The sequence below is a fragment of the Microcebus murinus genome, chromosome 29 (genome assembly GCF_040939455.1).
Source record: "Microcebus murinus isolate Inina chromosome 29, M.murinus_Inina_mat1.0, whole genome shotgun sequence".
Taxonomy (NCBI): domain Eukaryota; kingdom Metazoa; phylum Chordata; class Mammalia; order Primates; family Cheirogaleidae; genus Microcebus; species Microcebus murinus.
In genome coordinates, this window is record NC_134132.1 from 6,922,665 (window position 1) to 6,943,047 (window position 20,383).

At 43.7% G+C, this 20,383-nt stretch overlaps 1 protein-coding gene across 1 annotated transcript in view; it reads left to right on the top strand.

Annotated features, from left to right (window-relative positions):
- Positions 1 to 15,982, top strand: part of HPGDS (hematopoietic prostaglandin D synthase) — a 28,325-nt gene extending 12,343 nt beyond the window's left edge. The window contains exons 5-6 of the mRNA XM_012763587.3: positions 8,052 to 8,150; positions 15,339 to 15,982. Coding sequence (XP_012619041.2) covers positions 8,052 to 8,150; positions 15,339 to 15,503 — 264 coding nt within the window. The 3' untranslated portion in view covers positions 15,504 to 15,982. The remainder of the gene's footprint in view (positions 1 to 8,051; positions 8,151 to 15,338) is intronic.
- Positions 15,983 to 20,383: the final 4,401 nt, after the last annotated feature.

Here is a 20,383-nt window from a genome sequence, read left to right on the forward strand (position 1 = left end):
CAGAGCAAGACTCTGTCTCAAAAACAAGTCTTTTTTATCAAAGCAATATGTACATATAGTTTTAAAATATCAAATTATTTTTAAAAGTTTAAAACAAAGTACAAATTCTCTGTTCTGCCCCTTTACATTAACCCCTCCCCATTGACAACCCTCTTTTTTTTTTTTTAATACATTTAGCTGTTCATTAAGGATTTACATCTCTCCATATTTCTATATGTATTTCTATAGGATATGTAAATATGGCTTTCTTTGACTGACCCAACTTTGAACAGTTTCTATGGACTACTTATGATAGTGTAGGTTGAACATTCCTAATCCAAAAGTCCAAAATCCAAAATAAAGCCCAAAATTCCACAAGTGAAGAATTTTTTTTTTTTTTTTTCATAACACATCGGGGTAAGTAGCAAGTGAAGAATTTTACATATACATACCTAACAAAAAATTTGTTTATTGCAAAAAATTATTTAAAATATTGTATAAAATTTCCTTCAGGCCAAGTGTATAAGATATATGTGAAACACAAATGAACTTTGTGTTTCAACTTAGTTCCTATCCCCAGATATCTCATTGTGTATGTGCAAATATCCCAAGATCTGAAAAAATTAAAAATCTAAAAACTTCTAGTCCCAAGCATTTTGCATAAGGGATACTTAACCTGTAATAAAAATTTATCTCTTAGACAGTCATCCTCTCTGCTTCCCTTCTCCAAGCTCCCAATATAATGGTATTAAAATATTTGGTTATTATGCATATGCAAATATTATGCATTATTATGCATATGCAAATATTATACAGACTGTGCACTGTAGCATACTTTAGTAATAATTCCTTTCTCATTCTTCCTCCTTCAAGTTAGTAGTTGCCTCTTCTCTTTTTCTTTTTACTTTTATTGCCAAATCTTCCCACACTATCCAATAGCTTGCCAATGTGATTTTCCACGAGGTTAATGACACCAGATCATCTACTGTTTCCAATATTTTCTTGGAGCTATCAGTCTTGGAGACCTCCATTCTCCTCTGTGGCACTTTCTACGTTTTCTGGACAGCTGTCATCATCACACTTCCTTTCATCGTCATTCCAAGGATGCTGTTCTGAGCAGTTGCAGTCCTGTTTCCCGGAGCTGTCCTCTTTCTTCACATATGCCATTGTTTAACTGGGGCACATCCTCTAGTAGTCCAAAAGTTAGGATTAAGGTTTGATGACAGCAGGTATGATGATGACAGACGGTGTGGACATGTCTACCTTGCAAGCCACACTACTTCCTTCCAGTTTGGTTGCCCTGGACACTCAGTGCACAGTTGTCATCCTGGGATATTATCATCCCGGTTGTTTCTTTTTGTCTTTCCTGGGTTCATTCTCCTGTTTTCTGTCCTCTTTTTGTTTGTTTGTGGAACAATCCTCCAATAGCTTACCAATCATAGGAAATGAAAGTTTGGGGCCTTATTTGTCTACAAATGTTTTTATTGCATCCTCATACTTGTTTCGTAGAACAGCTGGGTATGGAATTCTATGTTGAAAGTAATTTTTCATTAGTATTTGGAAGACATTAACTATGGTCTTTTGGCTTTTGAGATGTTTGAATCCAATCTAATTATTGTGTGTGGCCTATACTTTTCTACTCTGAAAAGATGGTAGAGCACTTGCCCTTAGAGTTCTAAAATTGTACAATAGTGAATTTTGGTATGAACTTGTTTTCATCCATTGTCCTATCCTCTTGTTGGGCCCATTCAATCTGGAACTCAATCTTGTCCTTTAGTTAGAGGAAACTTCATTTATTTCACTGATGATTTCCTCCCTTATTATTTTCTATGTTTCATTATCCAATTAATAGAATCATGTGTCAGATCTTTTTTCTATTTCCTATCTCTTTGCTTTTTTTTGCATTACTTTCAGGAACAATTCCTCAACTTTATTCATCAATCCTTCTATTGAATTCTAAATTTCTGATGTTTCTTTATGTTTTTAAATTTATCAGAACTCTTTCTTATGGTGTTTTTTTCCTTTCAAAATGTTATTTTGTTTATTTAATGGGTATAATATTATCTCCTTACCTAACATATGTTTGTGCAAAATTGCTTTTTTCCCTCTTTGTCTGTCTTTTCTCAGGAGTGAGACTTATCTTTTATAATCCATGATAAAGAAGAGAAAATTTTTTAAAGTTTACTCAAAGCTCCAAGCATTGTTGATTTTGAATATCACGAGGCTGTTTTGGGGGTATTTCTGATACCACTATGTCTATGTTCATTCACTTCTCCAATTTTTATATAACATGTGACATCCCCCAGCCCAGAAACTTTTACCCTCTCCAGGATCCTGCTAAGAATGGGGAAGGGGCCGGCATCTAGCAGTGCACAATGAAGAGGAAATCTCATGTTGAAACTGCTGCTTAAATAGTTTCCCACCAATCTGCATTGTATCCCCTCCCCCTCTCCTTAACCCCAATTCTCCATCTATTCCGGGCCGTTTGATGATTTTCTGTCGCAGATGGGGTTGGTTCTCGGCTTTCCCTCTGCAGGTGCCATTGCCTCCCCTGCACTACAGCTTCACGGCTCCTCTCCTCTTTTCCATGTCCTTGTGCGTTTAATCTTTTTAAAAATATGCATGACTGTGGTTTGGGGGTGAAAACAAAATTTATATATGTTTTTCGAATCCGTCTTCTTTACCCAGAACTCTAAACAGACCTGGTCTGTTAACTACCACTCCCTACTGGTCTCATTTAGGACACTCCTTGCCACCTCTATGTTAACTCGTGTCTACTTGTTTGTCGCTTGTCTCAAGCTAGATGTATCACGAGGATAGAATCATGTCTGTATTATTCAACTGATGTCCCCCCAAACCTGTCGCAGTGCCTTTTAAGCAGCAGGTATTATAGCTTAACATGGTACACAAGAAATTCAAATGGCAGTCACTCTGACTCAGACCCCAAATTCTTTAACTACTAGGTATGATGCCACGGTGCCAGCAGCTGCTCAGAAACAGCTGTGCACAAACATTTATGTACATAATAAAGCTAAAGCCATAGCCCTGTGGGTAAAAGGCACAGCACAGAGCAACAAATGGAAGGTAGTCTTGTCAATTTACTTAAGTACATATTTTACACTATTCTAAATACTATTTATTTAGTATTATTTAAACAGTATTTGTTCTAAATACTATTTAATTAGGAACTTCTGATTTGAATAGAGATATTTAGATATAAAAGTATTTTCACATACTTAAGGGGACACACACATCTGCCTGACTAGGACAATAAAGCTCAGTTGGATAATAGAAACATAACAACTTTTTGACACAAATACATTTGGGCTCTGCAGTCAGGCTGCCAGGCTTAAATGCTGATTCCTTTCTTACTAGCTGTCACTTTGCCACCCATCTAGAGTTCAAACTCTCTGTAAATTGAGATGACAGATTCTGAAGTGTGTTGGGAGGATTAAATGTTAGCATTATGTACCTTTGGCCAGGTAGAAAGCATTCAATAAATACTAGTTATTATAATTAGTACAGTGTTATCCTATAGTTCAGTGCTAATTCTTTTTCCTTATATTTGTCAGATATGGCAGCTATATTTTACAGATCCTTATAAATGCAGAGACAAATAGATACCTACTCCCCAATTTAGAAAAAAAGTGTCTAAAGCTTTCTGCTTTTTTTGAGACAGCGTCTCACTCTGTTGCCCAGGCTGGAGTACAGTGGTGCCATCATAGCTCACTGCAACCTTAAACTCTTGGACTCAAGGGATCCTCCTACTTTGGCCTCCTGAGAAGCTAGGACTACAGGTGCACATGGCCATGCCTGGTTAATTTTTAAGTTTTTTTTGTAGAGACAGGATCTGGCTATGTTCCTCAGGCTGGTCTGGAACTCTTGGCCTCAAATGAGCCTTCAACCTTGGCCTCCCAAAGTACTGGGATTATAGGCATGAGCCATCTTGCCTGGCCTTAAAACTTTTGTTCCATGCACCAAAGACCCTCCTGATGGGCAGACAGTCTACCAACTCATGGGCTTGCCATTCTCTACTTCTCTATTTTCTGCCTTTTGGTGGCTGAAACTCCATAATAGAGGCCACCTCCCAGAGGAAAATATTCTTTGAATATTTATGATGACTAACATTCTACTTTTGTATTAGAATAACAATGCTCTTACATACCTACTTCAAAAAACAATTTCATAAGACATAACAATCCAAGTTCATGAATAAATCATATGAAGGGATACTGTGTTGGAGAAACATTGCTGATAGCTACAGACTATATAATTATTAATAACAAGCAAGACCCGGCTGTAGAACAAAAACTGCACATTTCAGCCCTTAGTCTCTCGGTACCGAGTTGCATTGCTGCCACCTTGTGGTCAGGTGAAATTTTTCACAGGCAGAATATTGATGTAGTTAAGATGGACAGTGAAAATATTCTTGTTATATGTGCTTTAAAAATCTATCAAATATAGACAATAATTATAGATGTTTCAGTATTCATTGCTAATAATTACATTTCCAATAAGTAAAATTTAAAGGCAACCGGGAGCAGTGGCTCATGCCTGTAATCTTAGTGCTTTGGGAGGCCAAGGTGGGAAGACTGCTTGAGGCCATGAGTTTGAAACCAGCCTGGGCAAGATAGTGAAACCCTGTCTCTACAAAAAAATAAGAAAAATTAGCCTGGCAGGGTGGCATGCACTGGTAGTCCTAGCTACTTGGGAGGCTGAGGTGGGAGGATTGCTTGAGCCCAGAAGTTGGAGGCTACAGTGAGCTCTGATGACACCACTGCACTCTAGCCTGGTGACAGAGGGAGACCCGGTCTCAAGAAAAAAAAATAAATAAATAAAGGCAAAATATGTCTCTGGATATTGGTCACCATGACAATCCTTGAACTTGGCATTAGCGTTATCTTGGTTATTCAATGTATTCATGTCTCAGTTTCCTCATCTTAAGAACAGGGTGGGGGTAGAGGTTGAGGACTGAGGGAATTCTAATGCTCTGGTTCTCATACAAAATGATTTGGCAGCATGGATTTTAAAATAATGCTTTGGAGATATATACAAACCTCCCTTAACCCCTAAAAGTCATTTGTTAGAAGACTATAGCAACGATTTCTTAGGGCAAAAAAAAATCTCCTGCTCTATAACTCTGTCAAAGAAAAGGCAGGAAATTCTGAGTTCACCAAGTATAATCAGGAAACTTTTTTTTTTTTTGAGATACAGTCTCACTCTTGTTGCCCAGCATAGAGTGCAATGGTATCATCATAGCTCACTGCAGCCTCAAACTCCTGGGCTCTAGTGATCCTCCTGCCTTGGCCTCCCAAGTAGCTGGGACTGAAAGCATGCACCACCAACCACACTCAGCTAATTTTTGTATTTTTTTGTAGAGACAGGGTCTCATTATGTTGCTCAGCCTAGTCTCGAACTCCCTGTCTCAAGTGATCTTCCCGCTTTGGCCTCCTAGAGTGTTAGGATCATAGGCATGAGACAATGTGCCCAGCCCAGGAAACATATTTCTAAAAATATGCATCAGGAAAACAATGATGTATAATCAAATTTCCTCTTCTTTATATTCATTTGGTGTTCTTTAAAATGAACCTTAAACAATAGCGATTATGCTGTTTGTGAATTTACATTTCATTAGACTGAAATAATTCACCAAACTTGTAAAGAGAAGCTGGGGTAAAGGATAAGTCAGTAACGCAGGATGTTATAATAGTTTTATCTGGCACTGCATCTACACAATGCTGGTGTACCTGAAGCCATGGAAATGCACATTAGAAGAATGGAATTTCCCAGGCATGCACACTGGAGTTTTTGAAGAGCTTTCCAGAAGCCACATCCTGTGCCATTCAACTGCCTGACGGTTCTAGCTCTTCGAGGAAAGCCAAGTTGGCCATTAGAGTACCTTTGACAGGCTGAGCTGAGCTGTGGAAAGTGCCATGTGGTTCTGGCCCAAGGCCCTTCCTTCCTTCAGCTCACAAAATCCATGTAAGCAGCAGCAGTATTCACACTTATGTTTTTTTTTTTGAGACAGAGTCTCGCTTGTTGCCCAGGCTAGAGTGAGTGCTGTGGCGTCAGCCTAGCTCACAGCAACCTCAAACTCCTGGGCTCAAGTGATCCTTCTGCCTCAGCCTCCCGGGTAGCTGGGACTACAGGCATGCGCCACCATGCCCGGCTAATTTTTTTATATATATATCAGTTGGCCAATTAATTTCTTTCTATTTATAGTAGAGACGGGGTCTCGCTCTTGCTCAGGCTGGTTTTGAACTCCTGACCTTGAGCAATCCGCCCGCCTCGGCCTCCCAAGAGCTAGGATTACAGGCGCACACTTATGTTTTATTTAAAACTATGAACATATTAACCAGAGAGTACCTTATATAAAGAGCATACAGTCAAAATAATGACAAACTTTCTTCTAAGCTTCAGTTTATAGATCTGGCAAACATCTGTAAAAACAGGTTGAAGATCCCTTCTCCAAAATGCTTGGGACCAGAAGTGTTTTGGATGCTAGATTTTGTTTCTTTTTCAAATTTTGGAATATTTGTGTCATACTTACTGGTTGAACATTCCAAATCCAGAAATCCAAAATCCGAAATGCTCCAATGAACATTTTTCCATTGAGTGTCATGGTCAGAGCTCAGAAAGTTTCTTATTTTGAAGCATTTTCTATTTTGGATTAGGGATACTTAACCTGTACGTAATAATGCTTTTGCAAATTGTAGTCTATGAATATGAGGCATTATGTTATGGTAATCTAAATAATCTAGCTAAGTCATAATCATAACAGGAAGTAAATCAAAAAATCAGTGAGGTAGTTATCCACTATCTGACATCTTAATAAAGGTTGGATTTTGGCTGGGCGTGGTGGCTCACGCCTGTAATCCTAGCTCTCTGGGAGGCCGAAGTGGGAGGATCACTCAAGGTCAGGAGTTCGAAACCAGCCTGAGCAAGAGCGAGACCCCGTCTCTACTATAAATAGAAAGAAATTAGCTGGACAACTAAAAATATAGAGAAAAAATTAGCCGGGCATGGTGGCGCATGCCTGTAGTCCCAGCTACTTAGGAGGCTGAGGCAGGAGGATCGCTTGAGCCCAGGAATTTGAGGTTGCTGTGAGCTAGGCTGATGCCACGGCACTCTAGCCTGGGCAACAGAGTGAGACTCTGTCTCAAAAACAAATAAATAAATAAATAAAGGTTGGATTTCATTATATGTCATTTATACATATTAATAAATGACATATAAACAGTTTATATTTTTTAGTTTGGCTAATATTTCATAACCAAGACTTGGACCAGCCAAAATTTTTATATATAAGGAAACACTTCTTATCAAGAAAGAGGACATGAATAAGTTCTTTGGTTTTCAGAGCTTTAAGTAATAGTATAAAAACAGTTTTTAAGAATGGATGTTTTACATGTTGTTTTATAAAGATTTCCCTTTCTACGGATATTAATATTTGGTTTATAATATTAGTTACATAATATATCAAAGGGGGTAAACTGGATAACATTTTATAATGATATTCAAGGCTGATAAATCTCATACTAAGGAACAGTGGCAGGCCAAAGAGGGAAATAGCAATTCATTATGATACTACCTGTTAAATGCAATGATGAAATGACTAACTGCCAACATGGAGGAGTGTAGCCTTATAAAATCAAATGCATTTCTTTACCTTCAGTTATACTATTTAACTCTAAGGGAGCTAGGTTAAGGAAAAGGGGAATTTTAGAAATCTAAAAACATAATGAATTAATAAAAATTAAGATAAAAATCATAAAAAATATTGTATAGGTAAAACATTTTACCTATGAACTATTTAGTCATGATACCAAGGAAACTCTAAGAACCGGTGACAAAAATATTTTTTAATTGATGAGTAATAAAGATATGACTAAGATCTATAGAGAATCAGACCTGAATCTCTATAGTATCATATATTTGGGAAAAAAATGTAGCCACTTCTCTTCCTTTCTGAAATCAATTGGGAAAGTAAAAATGGAGAAATCTGCTTCCTCTGCATATCATATTATTTTTCTTCTCATTATTCTTAAAGTGATATTCTCTCCCTCTTCTAGGATCAGATGTTCAATGAGCTGCTCACTCAGGAGGCACCTCATCTTCTACAAGATTTGGACACATATTTAGGAAATAAAGAGTGGCTTATTGGTAATTCTGTGAGTATGTTTTATATCTTGAAAGATATGAGCAAATATAAAAGGACAAGCCAAAAAATGATAAAAACTTACTGAAAACATATTACCCATAGGGAGAGAATACAGTATATAGCAGGGACAAGAGCTAAACTCCTTTAAATAAGCCTGTTTTAGGAGATTTGACTTTGGGACCATAAAATATATTTTTTGTTTTATTTATTTATTTATTTTTCTTTCTTCAAAAAGCAAAAGAAATATTTTTATGTAATTATATATCAACAACAAAAATTTTAAAATCAAAAGGAAAATGAAACCAACGAACCTAACTGTGCCAAAGAGATGCATAGAGCACACGGAGAATACACATGTACTCTGTTAGTGAAGAACTACTTCAAGAAATAGCAGTCATCGTTGGTAAAACACAGTAATTTGATTAAATATCTCAAGACATATTCTCTCAGAACAAAAAAATAAAACTCATACTCTGTTTTCAGTAATCATATTGTGGGAGTACTAGGCACTACTGAGGCCGGGCGTGGTGGCTCATGCCTGTAATCCTAGCACTCTGGGAGGCCTAGGCAGGAGGATCACTCGAGGTCAGGAGTTCGAGGCTAGGCACTACTGGTACTGTTTTTCTGGTATTATTATACCTATATTATAGGTGTAGAAATAAATTGTCTTGATGTCACTGAGAACCGACATCAGTGTGGGAGAAAGGAGATCGAGATGTCTGATTAGTAAGATTAAGGAAACACCTTATTCCTGAACTTGCACTACAGATCACAGTATACACTCATGATGCACTTTATCTTAGGACAAAGCAAAAAGCATTTTGTACCTCAATCAGTTGGAAAAGTTTCTCTTCATAAAAGTATTCCAAAAAAAAAAATCCATGAAAAAAAAAAAAAAAGTATTCCAGTTAGTGGGAGATGCCAATGAAAAAAAAAAAAAGAGAAAGAAAAAAAAAAGTATTCCAGTTAAGAAATAAGAAGACTGAAATAAACCATCACTGCTTTCCAACCCTGGAAGAATTAATGGCTTTATGCACCGATGACCAATAATCACAAAAAGTGAGACAACCAGACACCACAGGCTTTCCAAGAGAGGAGCACACCACCACCTACGAGTAGTCTTGCCCCCAAATCAAATCTGTATCTAGGCCGGACGCGGTGGTCCACGCCTGTAATCCTAGCTCTCTGGGAGGCTGAGGCGGGACGATTGCTCAAGGTCAGGAGTTCGAAACCAGCCTGAGCAAGAGTAAGACCCCTGTCTCTACTAAAAATAGAAAGAAATTAATTGGCCAACTAAAAATATATAGAAAAATTAGCCGGGCATGGTGGCGCATGCCTGTAGTCCCAGCTACTCGGGAGGCTGAGGCAGGAGGATCGCTTGAGCCCAGGAGTTGGAGGTTGCTGTGAGCTAGGCTGATGCCACAGCACTCTAGCCCGGGCAACAGAGTGAGACTCTGTCTCAAAAAAAAAAAAAAATCTATATCCAATTTAATGCTATTCCAGCATCTGGGGATGTTCCCCAGATCGCTGTTTCTGGATCCTTCTTTATCATTCAAGCCTTGGTTTACATGTTGCCTCTTAAAAGTCTTCCCTGACCAACTGATAGTTCATCTCACTTTACTTCTCATCACCCCTGTCAGTTTGCATATTTGAGTGTCTTTCCCCTTTTAAAATAAAAGCTGCAACAGGGAAGGGGCTTGTGTCATGTCTTGCTGTCCAGTCAGGTGTAGGTTAGTTGATGTGTCACCAATAGGTTAACATTATGTTGATGCACCAGGCAATAGATTTAGTGTTATGCTGATGCCAGGCAGTAGACCAGTTGATGGGCCGGATGACAGGTTAGTATTATGCCGATGTGGGTCTTCCGAGAGTGGCCAGGGTCCCCCGTCCCTGATGCACCAAGTAACAGATGGGGGTGTCCCTCATCATTCCTGCCTTTGATGCCCTTATATGTCTACTATAGGGCATCATTTCCCAGTGGGTGGTAGCCTCGTAAGGCCATTATTCGAGCTGTTATTTTTTAGGTTACAGTTGTCTATAAATTTTATAATCACGCTCAGTATGCAGAGGCCCATAATGGTGCCAGTCCAGTATTCCTTTCCCCACTGTGGCACACCTGAGCCTGCCTATAACACGTCTTTGGCATGTAGGTGCGGACTGTGAAACCTCCCGTGGTCCAGAAGCCTCCAGTGATCCTGTTAACGGAGGGAGTCTAAGTCCTAGCATAACAGGCCTCAGGGCAGGGTTTCCCTGCCACAGTTAGTTGTTAGGGCAAGTGCCCCAACCAAGAGGAGGGTGGGGACTGAGGCAGGAGCAGACATCCTATGATGAGCCAAAACACCACAGTGAGAGACGCCCTCTGCAGTCCAGTCCAGTCTCCCAGAGCTACCGAGAAGACTCCAGTCCCCAGTAAAGTCACCACAACCCCAGTGAGGGCCAGGGTGAGTGGTCGTACTTACTTCTGTTTAATCCTGGGTGTGGCTGTCCTCTTTGGGAGACAGTTAAACTGGATCTTTCGTAGGTTCTGCTGGTCCTGATGTGCAGTCCAGAGACCAGTTTCGTTGTCTGGTTCAGCCTTTGTCACTCGGGAGTGATGGATCCATGGAGTGACACCTGCAACTTTAACAGCAGTGGGAGTAGCCAGTATCACAGTATGGGGACCCTTCCAGGTGGACTCTAAAGGTTTTTTTTTTTTTTTCAGTCCTTTACCCAGACTAGATTTTTTGACTGGTAGGGGTGGACAGGGAGACCCAGGGCAATAGGGGTTTTTTTTTAGGACAGTGTGGTGGATATGGAGCACAGTTTTGGCTAAGGATTGGAGGTGTGTGTTTGTATTTAATTTTTTTAGTTGTCTAATGTCTCCCCTTAATTGCTTGATGAGTGGGGGAGGTCTACCGAACAGGATTTCAAGGGGTGAATATCCTGTGGGCCCCGGTGTGCACCTGACTCTGAACAAGGCTAGGCTTAGGATGTCTATTCGGCCTGAGAATTGTACAGACAGTGTGCTCACGCTCATGTCCCAGTGTCCGGCGCCCTGAGTGACGTGGAAACCCAGGTACTTCTCTGCTGCCTGCAGATCTGTGCCTTTTCCCAGGAGACTTTGTATCCGGTGTCAGTGAGCAGCTGGAGCAGGCGCCGGGCTCCCCGGAGGCCGTCTTCTCTGGCTGGGCTTGCTAGAAGGGGGTCATCGATGTATTGTGGAAGCGTGCAGCGGGTTTCTTCTCGCAGAAAGGAGATGAGGTCAGGGCTGGAGCCTCCCTGAATACAGTTGGTGAGTTTTTAAATCCCTGTGGTAGCCGCGTCCAGGTCGGCTGGGTTATCCTTCTAGCCTGAGGATCCTCCCACTCGAAGGCGAACAGGGGCTGGCTCTTCGGAGCCAGCGGCAGGCAGAAGAAAGCATCCTTCAAGTCCAGGCAGGAGAACCAGGCAGCATCGGGAGGAATGAGGCCCAGGAGGGTGTATGGATTCGGTACCACCGGGTGGAGAGTCACCGTAGCCTCATTAATCAGTTGCAGGTCTTGGACAGGCCGGTATTTACCTCCGTTGGGCTTTTTGTTTTGTTTTGTTTTGTTTTTTTGGAGACAGAGTCTCACTCTTGTTGCCCTGGCTAGAGTGCCAAGCGTCAGCCTAGCTCACAGCAACCTCAAACTCCTGGGCTCCAGCGATCCTCCTGCCTCAGCCTCCCGAGTAGCTGGGACTACAGGCATGTGCCACACGCCCAGCTAACTTTTTATATATTTTTAGTTGGCCAATTAATTTCTTTCTATTTTTAGTAGAGACGGGTCTCACTCTTGCTCCGGCTGGTCTCGAACTCCTGAGCTCAAAAGATCTGCCTGCCTCGGCCTCCGTTGGGCTTTTTGACTGGCAGGAGGGTGGCTGCCATTATGAGAGTCTCTAGGGCACCGAGCGTGAGGCTCGTGGTCCTTCTTGGTGGAAGGTGACCTGGGCTTCCAGTGTGTTCAGGACAGCTGGACCTAGGAGGGGAAGGGGACAGTCAGCATGTACAGGAATCCATGTCTTATCTGGCAGCCCCATCTAGCATGTTCCAGACTGGCAGGAGGGTGGAGCTACTCGAGTTCCTGTGTCTCCGGCAATGGCGGTTTCCCGCTTTGTAAGTGGAGCTACCGGGGTTGTTGCCACCGAGCGTTCTGCCCCAGCGTCCACCATGAATGTTACTGGTCGGCCCCCCACTTCCATTGTGACCACAGCCTCCCGGGGGGCCAAGAGTCAGGGAGCCCGGTTGGTCCTCTTCCAAGTCGACCCCAATGAGACTACGGGGTCCTGGGTCCCCGGCTCCTGCTGGCAGCCCCTGGGCAGCTTCCTGTCTGGCAGTGGGCGGCTCTTCTGTTGGGGCATCCGTGCTTCCAGTGACCACAGTCCCTACACCAGGCGCTGGTCGGGCTTCAGGGTCCCTCGTCTCCCGGGTCCTCCTTTCCGTGGCGGCCGGCTCTCTCGGCTGGCTCAGGTCTTCCGAGGGCAGCGGCCAGGAGAGCAGCGTTCTGCTCATTCCCTTGTCGCTCTCCCTCTGGGCAGTCCGGTCTCGATTAACATAGACCTGGGCCACTTCCGTCAGCTGCCTGACGTCCATTCCCGCAAACCCGTCAAGTTTCTGGAGTTTCCGTCGTTTGTCAGCATAGGACTGCCCCACAAACTCAGCATTCACCAATCGCTCATTTTTGGCTGCCTCTGGGTGGAAGGCTGTGTAGACTCGGTAGGCCTCACAAGGCGCTTGTAGAATTTGTTCCGCGATTCCTCCGGCTTCTGGGTGATCAGAGCGACTTTGTTCGTGTTGGTTGGTTTTCTGGCTCCCTCGAGGACTCCGTGGAGGACAGCTTCCCGAGACCTTCCGATCTCGTCCGCTCGGGGAGTTGAAGTCCCAATCTGGGTTAGTCTCGGGTGCTGGTCTCTGTGCCCACTGCTCAACGTCCAATGTCCCTGCTGGAGCCTGGTCCTACAGCCACCTCCGGGTCCCAGCGACAACCCGGCGTTGTGCTTCTGTGTTAAAAAGGGTCAAAAGGAGCTGGCGGCAGTCTTCCCAAGTGGGATGGTGGGTCTGGAAGATGGATTCCAGGAGGTCAACGAGGGCCTGAGGTTTCTCGGAGTGTGGCGGGGTGTGGGGCTTCCAGTCCAGAAGGTCAGTGGTGGAGAAGGGCTGGTAGCACAGTACTGGCTGCCCTGGCTGAAGGGACCCATCGTCTGTAACCTGCACCGGACCTCGCACCTCACGCAGGGCCACCAGGAGGGCTGCAGTTGGGGCCTGAGCTGACAGTAGCCCGAGGGCGAGGGGAGTGTCGGCACCGGGTTGGTCCGGAGCTGGCAACGGGGAGACTGACGGTGGCGGGTGTCTGGCCCACCAGTTTGATGGGCCAGGTGACAGGTGACTATTATGCTGATGTGCGTCTTTTATAAACAATAGGGGTCTCAGGTGTCTGGTGGACTCGGGGTACTTCTGGAGGGGTCACGGTAGGGATGTAGGGCGGCGGTGGTCCATCCTCTTCAGGAGCTTCCTGCTAGATGGGCGTGGACAGTTTGGAGTCTCGGGTCCTTTGGGCCACAAACACCCTACTCTGTCCCTTATTAGCACAGAACGGGACCCCAGGGGGCGTGGACTGAGCAACCTCTAGCCATGAATCATGTAAGGGAATTGGCTGGGGTGGCCGGGAGTCCTGGTCACGAGTCCCCAGACTGCTTGCGCGGTGGGGAGGTCCACGGTCCCTGCTGGGGGCCAGGCGCCCGAACGTGGGCCGTTCCCGTTCACAGCGGCCCTGAGCCCACCGGGACTCAGCGTGACGCCTTAGTCTCCCGTCAGACCCTTCTTGAAGCTCTTTAGCGCGCATTTAGGGGCTGCAGGCCTAGACTCGACCCGCCCACCCCAGACCCCGGACTGGCGTCGCAGCTTCACAGACGAAGGGGGCGTTTCTCTGGGTGTCCGCCTGGCAGCGTCCCTCAGGGGAACCGAGGCGCGTGGTGGCGAAGCTGTGCCCGCACAGCCCGGCCCGGTCGCTCCCCTGGGCAGTGACTCACCGCTGTGCCCCGCCGCAGAGCCGCAGGTGGGGACCCTCAGTGCCGGCCGCAGCGTGGAGCCGCGGACGGTCGCGCTCACTCGCTCACTCACACGGGCGGAGTCCCAGTTCCCGCCCTGGGACGCCCCTGCTCTCGGGAGGGGACGAAGCTCCTCTTCCGTCGTCTGACGGGCCTGGCTCGGGCGGTCCCCGGACCTCACCTGGTCGGAAGCTTCCAGACTGATTTGACTGGTCCGTCCCTCCGGCGAGTCCGGGTCAGTCCGCCCCGCGGCTGACTGACGGGAGTTCCGGGGAGCGAAGATATTCCCCAAAATGGCGGTTGACGCCGGCTCCCTTCTGTCACCGCGGTCCCGCCGGTCGCTGTGCCCGGCCCTGAAGCGGTGGCTTCAAGAGGCCAGCGTGGTGGGTTTTCCCGGTCAGGGAACCAAAATGTTGCAGCAAGTGTTGCAGCGGGGGTCCGGAAGACAAACCGAGGGGCACACGGAGAGTCGGAGAATCAAGGCCGGCGGGCTCACAGGGGCCTCGCCACCAAATTCTGAGCACCGTCTACCCGATTTTCCCCACTTTTATTAAGTTGGGGTGGTCTGAGGGATGGGGCACCAGGTGTAGGTTAGTAGATGTGTCACCAATAGGTTAATATCATGTTGATGCGCCAGACAATAGATTTAGCGTTATGTTGACGCCAGGCAGTAGACCAGTTTGATGGGCCAGGTGACAGGTGACTATTATGCTGATGTACGTCTTTTATAAACGATAGGGGTCTCAGGGGTCTCATGTGCCAAATAATAAATGGGGGTTTCCCTTATCAATGGAAAAATATGGATTGATTATTAGAAGAAAACATACTGTCACAGAGAGGTGGAGACTGGATCAAGTTACAGAGGAGTATGTACCTTAAAGATTTCATGTTAGTAAAAATCCATCTATCTATCTGCATGGAAAAATACCTTAGACACTAAAATGTTAACAGTGGAAACCTCCGGGTGTTGGAAGTATGACGTTATGTGTAATTATCTAAATCTCTAATATACACACATTTTGCTCTTGGTAATAACAAGACCGTTTTGAGTTTAGAAGAAACTATACCTTTTAGATTAAGAAATTAAGTTTAATTTTGGAATGCTGATAAAGTTACACCTTTCCTGTTCAAATGAAAAATTTGTCTCTTTAAATAGGTGACCTGGGCAGATTTCTACTGGGATATTTGCAGTACCACACTTTTGGTGTTTAAACCTGACTTGTTGGACATCCATCCCAGGCTGGTGACGTTACAGAAGAAAGTCCAAGCCATTCCTGCCATCGCTTCCTGGATAGGGCAGAGGCCCCAAACCAGACTCTAGCGGGTACACACTGCCGTCAAGCTTGGTCACTCCTCCCAGCGCCCCTCCTGTGAGGATAGCTACAGTCTGCCACACCCCTCTCCAGCTCCACCAAGACTTTCACTTTAGCCACATTCTGCTTTAAAAAAGGCAACAAGGCCTGGCGCGGTGGCTCACGCCTGTAATCCTAGCACTCTGGGAGGCTGAGGCGGGAGGATTGCTCCAGGTCAGGAGTTCGAAACCAGCCTGAGAAAGAGCGAGACCCTGTCTCTACTATAAATAGAAAGAAACTAATTGGCCAACTAATAGAACAAATTAGCCGGACATGGTGGCGCATGCCTGTAGTCCCAGCTACTCAGGAGGCTGAGGCAGGAGGATCCCTTGAACCCAGGAGTTTGAGGTTGCTGTGAGCTAGGCTGATGCCATGGCACTCACTCTAGCCTGGGCAACAAAGCAAGACTGTCTCAAAAAATAAAATAAAATAAAAGATAACAAACCAACCTGCATGTCATTTCCATTATCTTTTTTTATTTTTCAGAATAACTTAACATCATTTGTAATCGAGGAAAAATTGTTTGTAATACCTTGCTTTACAGCGGTTCCAACATGCATGGATTTTATTCACAATGGTTTGGTTAACACCAGTTTCCAAAAAAAAAAAAAAAATGGTTTGGACTTCTGTGACCACAGTCTATAACTGTAATTGCATGAAATCCAAACTTTGCTGCTGGTTTGTCAGTCCACAAATCACTACATAAATAACAGATGCATGTCATGACCAATTAATGACCAATCTTGTCACTTCTTTTGGACTGACAGTGACTGGTCACTGCACATTTAGGATTCATGCATAGACAGCGAAGTGTGTAGCTGTGCTGTCTGCTTGTTTCTGGGTGATGCATCTGTTTCACGTTTTACAAAAGTGAATAATCAAAAGGGGACTCACGTACAAAGATGAAAGTGCAGCAAAAGAACAAAAAGTGATAATGCTGGAGTGATACTATCCAAAATACACAAAGAACTCTCAAAATTCAACAAGAAAACAAAACAACCTGATTTTAAAAAATGGGTAAAAGAGGCCGGGCACGGTGGCTCACACCTGTAATCCTAGCACTCTGGGAGGCCGAGGAGGGCGGGTTGCTCGAGGTCAGGAGTTCGAAACCAGCATGAGCAAAAGTGAGACCCCATCTCTACTATAAACAGGAAAAAATTAATTGGACAACTAATATATATAGAAAAAATCAGCTGGGTCTGGTGGCACATGCCTGTAGTCCCAGCTACTCAGGAGGCTGAGGCAGGAGGATTGCTTGAGCCCAGGAGTTTGAGGTTGCTGTGAGCTAGGCTGATGCCATGACACTCACTCTAGCCTGGGCAACAAAAGTGAGACTCTGTTTCAAAAAAAAAAAAAAAAAAGGGTAAAAAACCTCAACAGACACCTCACCAAAGAGGATATACAGGTAGCAAGAAGCAGATGAAGAGATGCACAATATAATGCCATTAGAGAATTCCAAATTAAAATGATAGTACTACACACCAATTAGAATCGTGAAAATCCAAAACACAGACATCACCAAATGCTGGTGAGGATGTGGAGCAACAGGAACTCTTATTCATTGCTTATGAGAATACAAATGGTTACTGCCACCTTGGAAGACAGTTGGAAGTTTCTTACAAAACTAAACATACTCTTACCCTAAGATCCAGCAATTGCACTCCTTGATATTTAACCCAATGACCTGAAAACATGTCCACACAAAAACCTGCATGTGAATATCTACAGCAGCTTCATTTACAACTGCCAATAGCTTCCATGCATATTACCAAGTGAAACAAACCAATCTGAAAGGGTATATACCATTTGATTCCAACAACGTGATATTCCAAAAAAGACAAATCTATAGAGACAGTAAAAAGATCAGTGGTTGCCAGGTTTGGGGAAAGAAAGGGATAAACAGGTGGTGCACAGATATTTGGGCAGTGAAACTATTCTGTATGATATCACAATGGTGGACACATATTATTATGCATTTGTTAAAACCCACAGAGTGTACCCCATCAAGAATGAACCCTAAGGTAAATTATGGACTTGGTGTGACCATGATGTAGCAACAGAGGCTCATCAAGTCTAACAAATTACCAGTCTGTTGATAGTAGGGGAGGCTACACATGTGTGGACAGGATTCTGTTCTTCCTGCTCAGTTTTGCTGTGAACCTAAAACTGCTCTAAAAAAAATAAAGCCTATTAAAAAAAAAAAAAAGAAGAAGAAGAAGAAACAGAGATTAAAATGTTGGAGGGTGATCCCAACTTAGAAGTTATGAAAATTTGCCAGGGTATAAAAAAGATGCTCACTTGTTAAGTTAGACAAGACAGTACCAAAGTACTGTTGATAATTTTTTAAAATAAAGTCCTTATCCACGGGGGGCTACGTTCCAAGACCCCTAGTGGACCCCTGAAGTCATGTGTCATATGGAACCCTACGTATACCATGGTTTTCAATCTGATAGGCGAGGCACCCACCAAGTGACTAACGGGTGGACAGGACAGATGGCATGGACATGCTGGACAAAGGGATAGTTCAGGTCCTGGGCGGGATGGGATGGAGTGGGAAGGCACGAGATTTCAGCATGCTATTCAGAATGAGTAAAACTAATGAATTGCTTATTTCTGGAATTTTCCATTTAATATTTTTGGACCATGGTTGACCACAGCTAACTGAAACTGTGGAAAGTGAACCTGAAGACAAGGGGGGACTGCTGTACTAATTTTGCTATTTTTTTCACTTACTTCTACATTCATAACCAACAATAAGAACGTTTTTAATGTGGTGACAAGATTTTTCAAAGGTCATGGATAATCACAATTTTCCCCAGTGACTATTGTTTTCCACAATTTCCACGTCAATCATTTCCAATGATTGAATTCATTGCTGATGTGGAAAATTGCTACAATTCCATGCTACTGTGCAAAATAAGAACTGCCTCTATAAACGAGTCATTGAAACAGAATCTTCCAAATAACATTTAGATTATCCCCCAGAAATCCATGTTAAAATATAATATTGGGACATCAAATTTTAGTTTAATTTATATGTTAATATTATAACACTGTACTGTTACTCTTAGTATGTCACATCATATATGGAAACACACTAATAAAATAGATGGTCATACACTTGAAATGCAGTGCAGAGGAAATAGAACAGACTGGAGAAGCCAAATAAGAGGAGAGGGTGCAGGAGAGAAAAGGAAGGGAGGGAGGGAGGAAGGAAGGAAAGAAGGGAGGGAGGGAGAGGGAGGGAGGGAGGGAGGGAGGGAGGGAGGGAGGGAGGGAGGGAGGAAGGAAGGAAGGAAGGAAGGAAGGAAGGAAGGAAGGAAGGAAGGAAGGAAGGAAGGAAGGAAGGAAGGAGAAAAAAAAAAAAAAGAAAAAGCCCAGATAGGTATGATCTTACATAAGATATTTCTTTCTTCCCAACAATGTTCTATAAAATTAGAGAAAAATGTTAAATACTTTATCAATTAATTATAAAAGATTACACATATAAAGAAAATACATTTCCCAAGTACCTTGATTCTTTGCATCAAATTTTCTTGACATTAGTTGATTGTTCACAAATGATAATGAGTGAATCTCATTACAATGCCCTCCATCATGTAATTAAGGCAGTATAAAGAAAAAAATGCCTTTAACAAAAATTCAAATAATACTCTAAATAATGAAGGTAATAACTTTTCTTCCCTCTTATGCATGGCCTTTTCCCTCCTCATTATTGAATTATTATTATTATTGTTTTTTTTTGAGACAGAGTCTTGCTTTGTTGCCCAGGCTAGAGTGAGTGCCGTGGCGTCAGCCTAGCTCACAGCAACCTCAAACTCCTGGCTCAAGCAATCCTTCTGCCTCAGCCTCCCAAGTAGCTGGGACTACAGGCATGCGCCACCATGCCCGGCTAATTTTTTTTTTTTGTATATATTAGTTGGCCAATTAATTTCTTTCTATTTATAGTAGAGACGGGGTCTCGCTCTTGCTCAGGCTGGTTTCGAACTCCTGACCTCGAGCAATCCGCCCACCTCGGCCTCCCAGAGAGCTAGGATTACAGGCGTGAGCCACCGTGCCCGGTCTATTATTATTATTTTTTGAGACACAGTCTCCCTGCTGGAGTGCCATGGCATCAGCCTAGCTCACAACAACCTCAATCTCCTGGGCTCAAGTGATCCTCCTGCCTCAGCCTCCTGAGTAGCTGGGACTACAGGCATGCACCACCATGCCCCGCTAATCTTTTCAAGTTTTGGTAGAGATGGGGTCTCACTCTTGGTCAGGCTAGTCTGGAACTCCTGAGCTCAAACGATCCTCCCGCCTCAGCCTCCCAGAGTGCTAGGATCATAGGTGTGAGCCACTGCACCCGGCCTTTTTTAGTTTGTTTGTTTTGAGACCGGGCCTCACTCTGTAGCTCTGGGTAGAGTGCAGTGGTATTATCACAGCTCACTGCAACCTTAAACTCCAGGGCTCAGGCAATTCTCCTGCCTTAGCCTCCTGAGTAGCTGAGACCACAGGCAAGTGACACCATGCATGGCTAATTTTTCTATTTCTTTGTACAGACTAGGTCTTGCTATGCTGCTCAGGCTGGTCTCAAACTCTGGCCACAAGTGATCGCCCTGCCTCAGTCTCCCAAAGTGCTAGGTAGGATTATAGGCATGAGCTGCCATGCCCAGCCCACATGATTAAATTCTGACAAGCTTTAATGAAAACAGAATTTAGTAAAAGTGATAAAGTCAGTTATGCAAAATTATGAAAATCCAAAGTAAGATAATCAGTTCTAAGTGTTTATACAAATCATAATTCAAACATAAAATGCAAGTTTCATAAGGAAATATTTAGCACCATCGTAACCTTTAGGTCATATTTT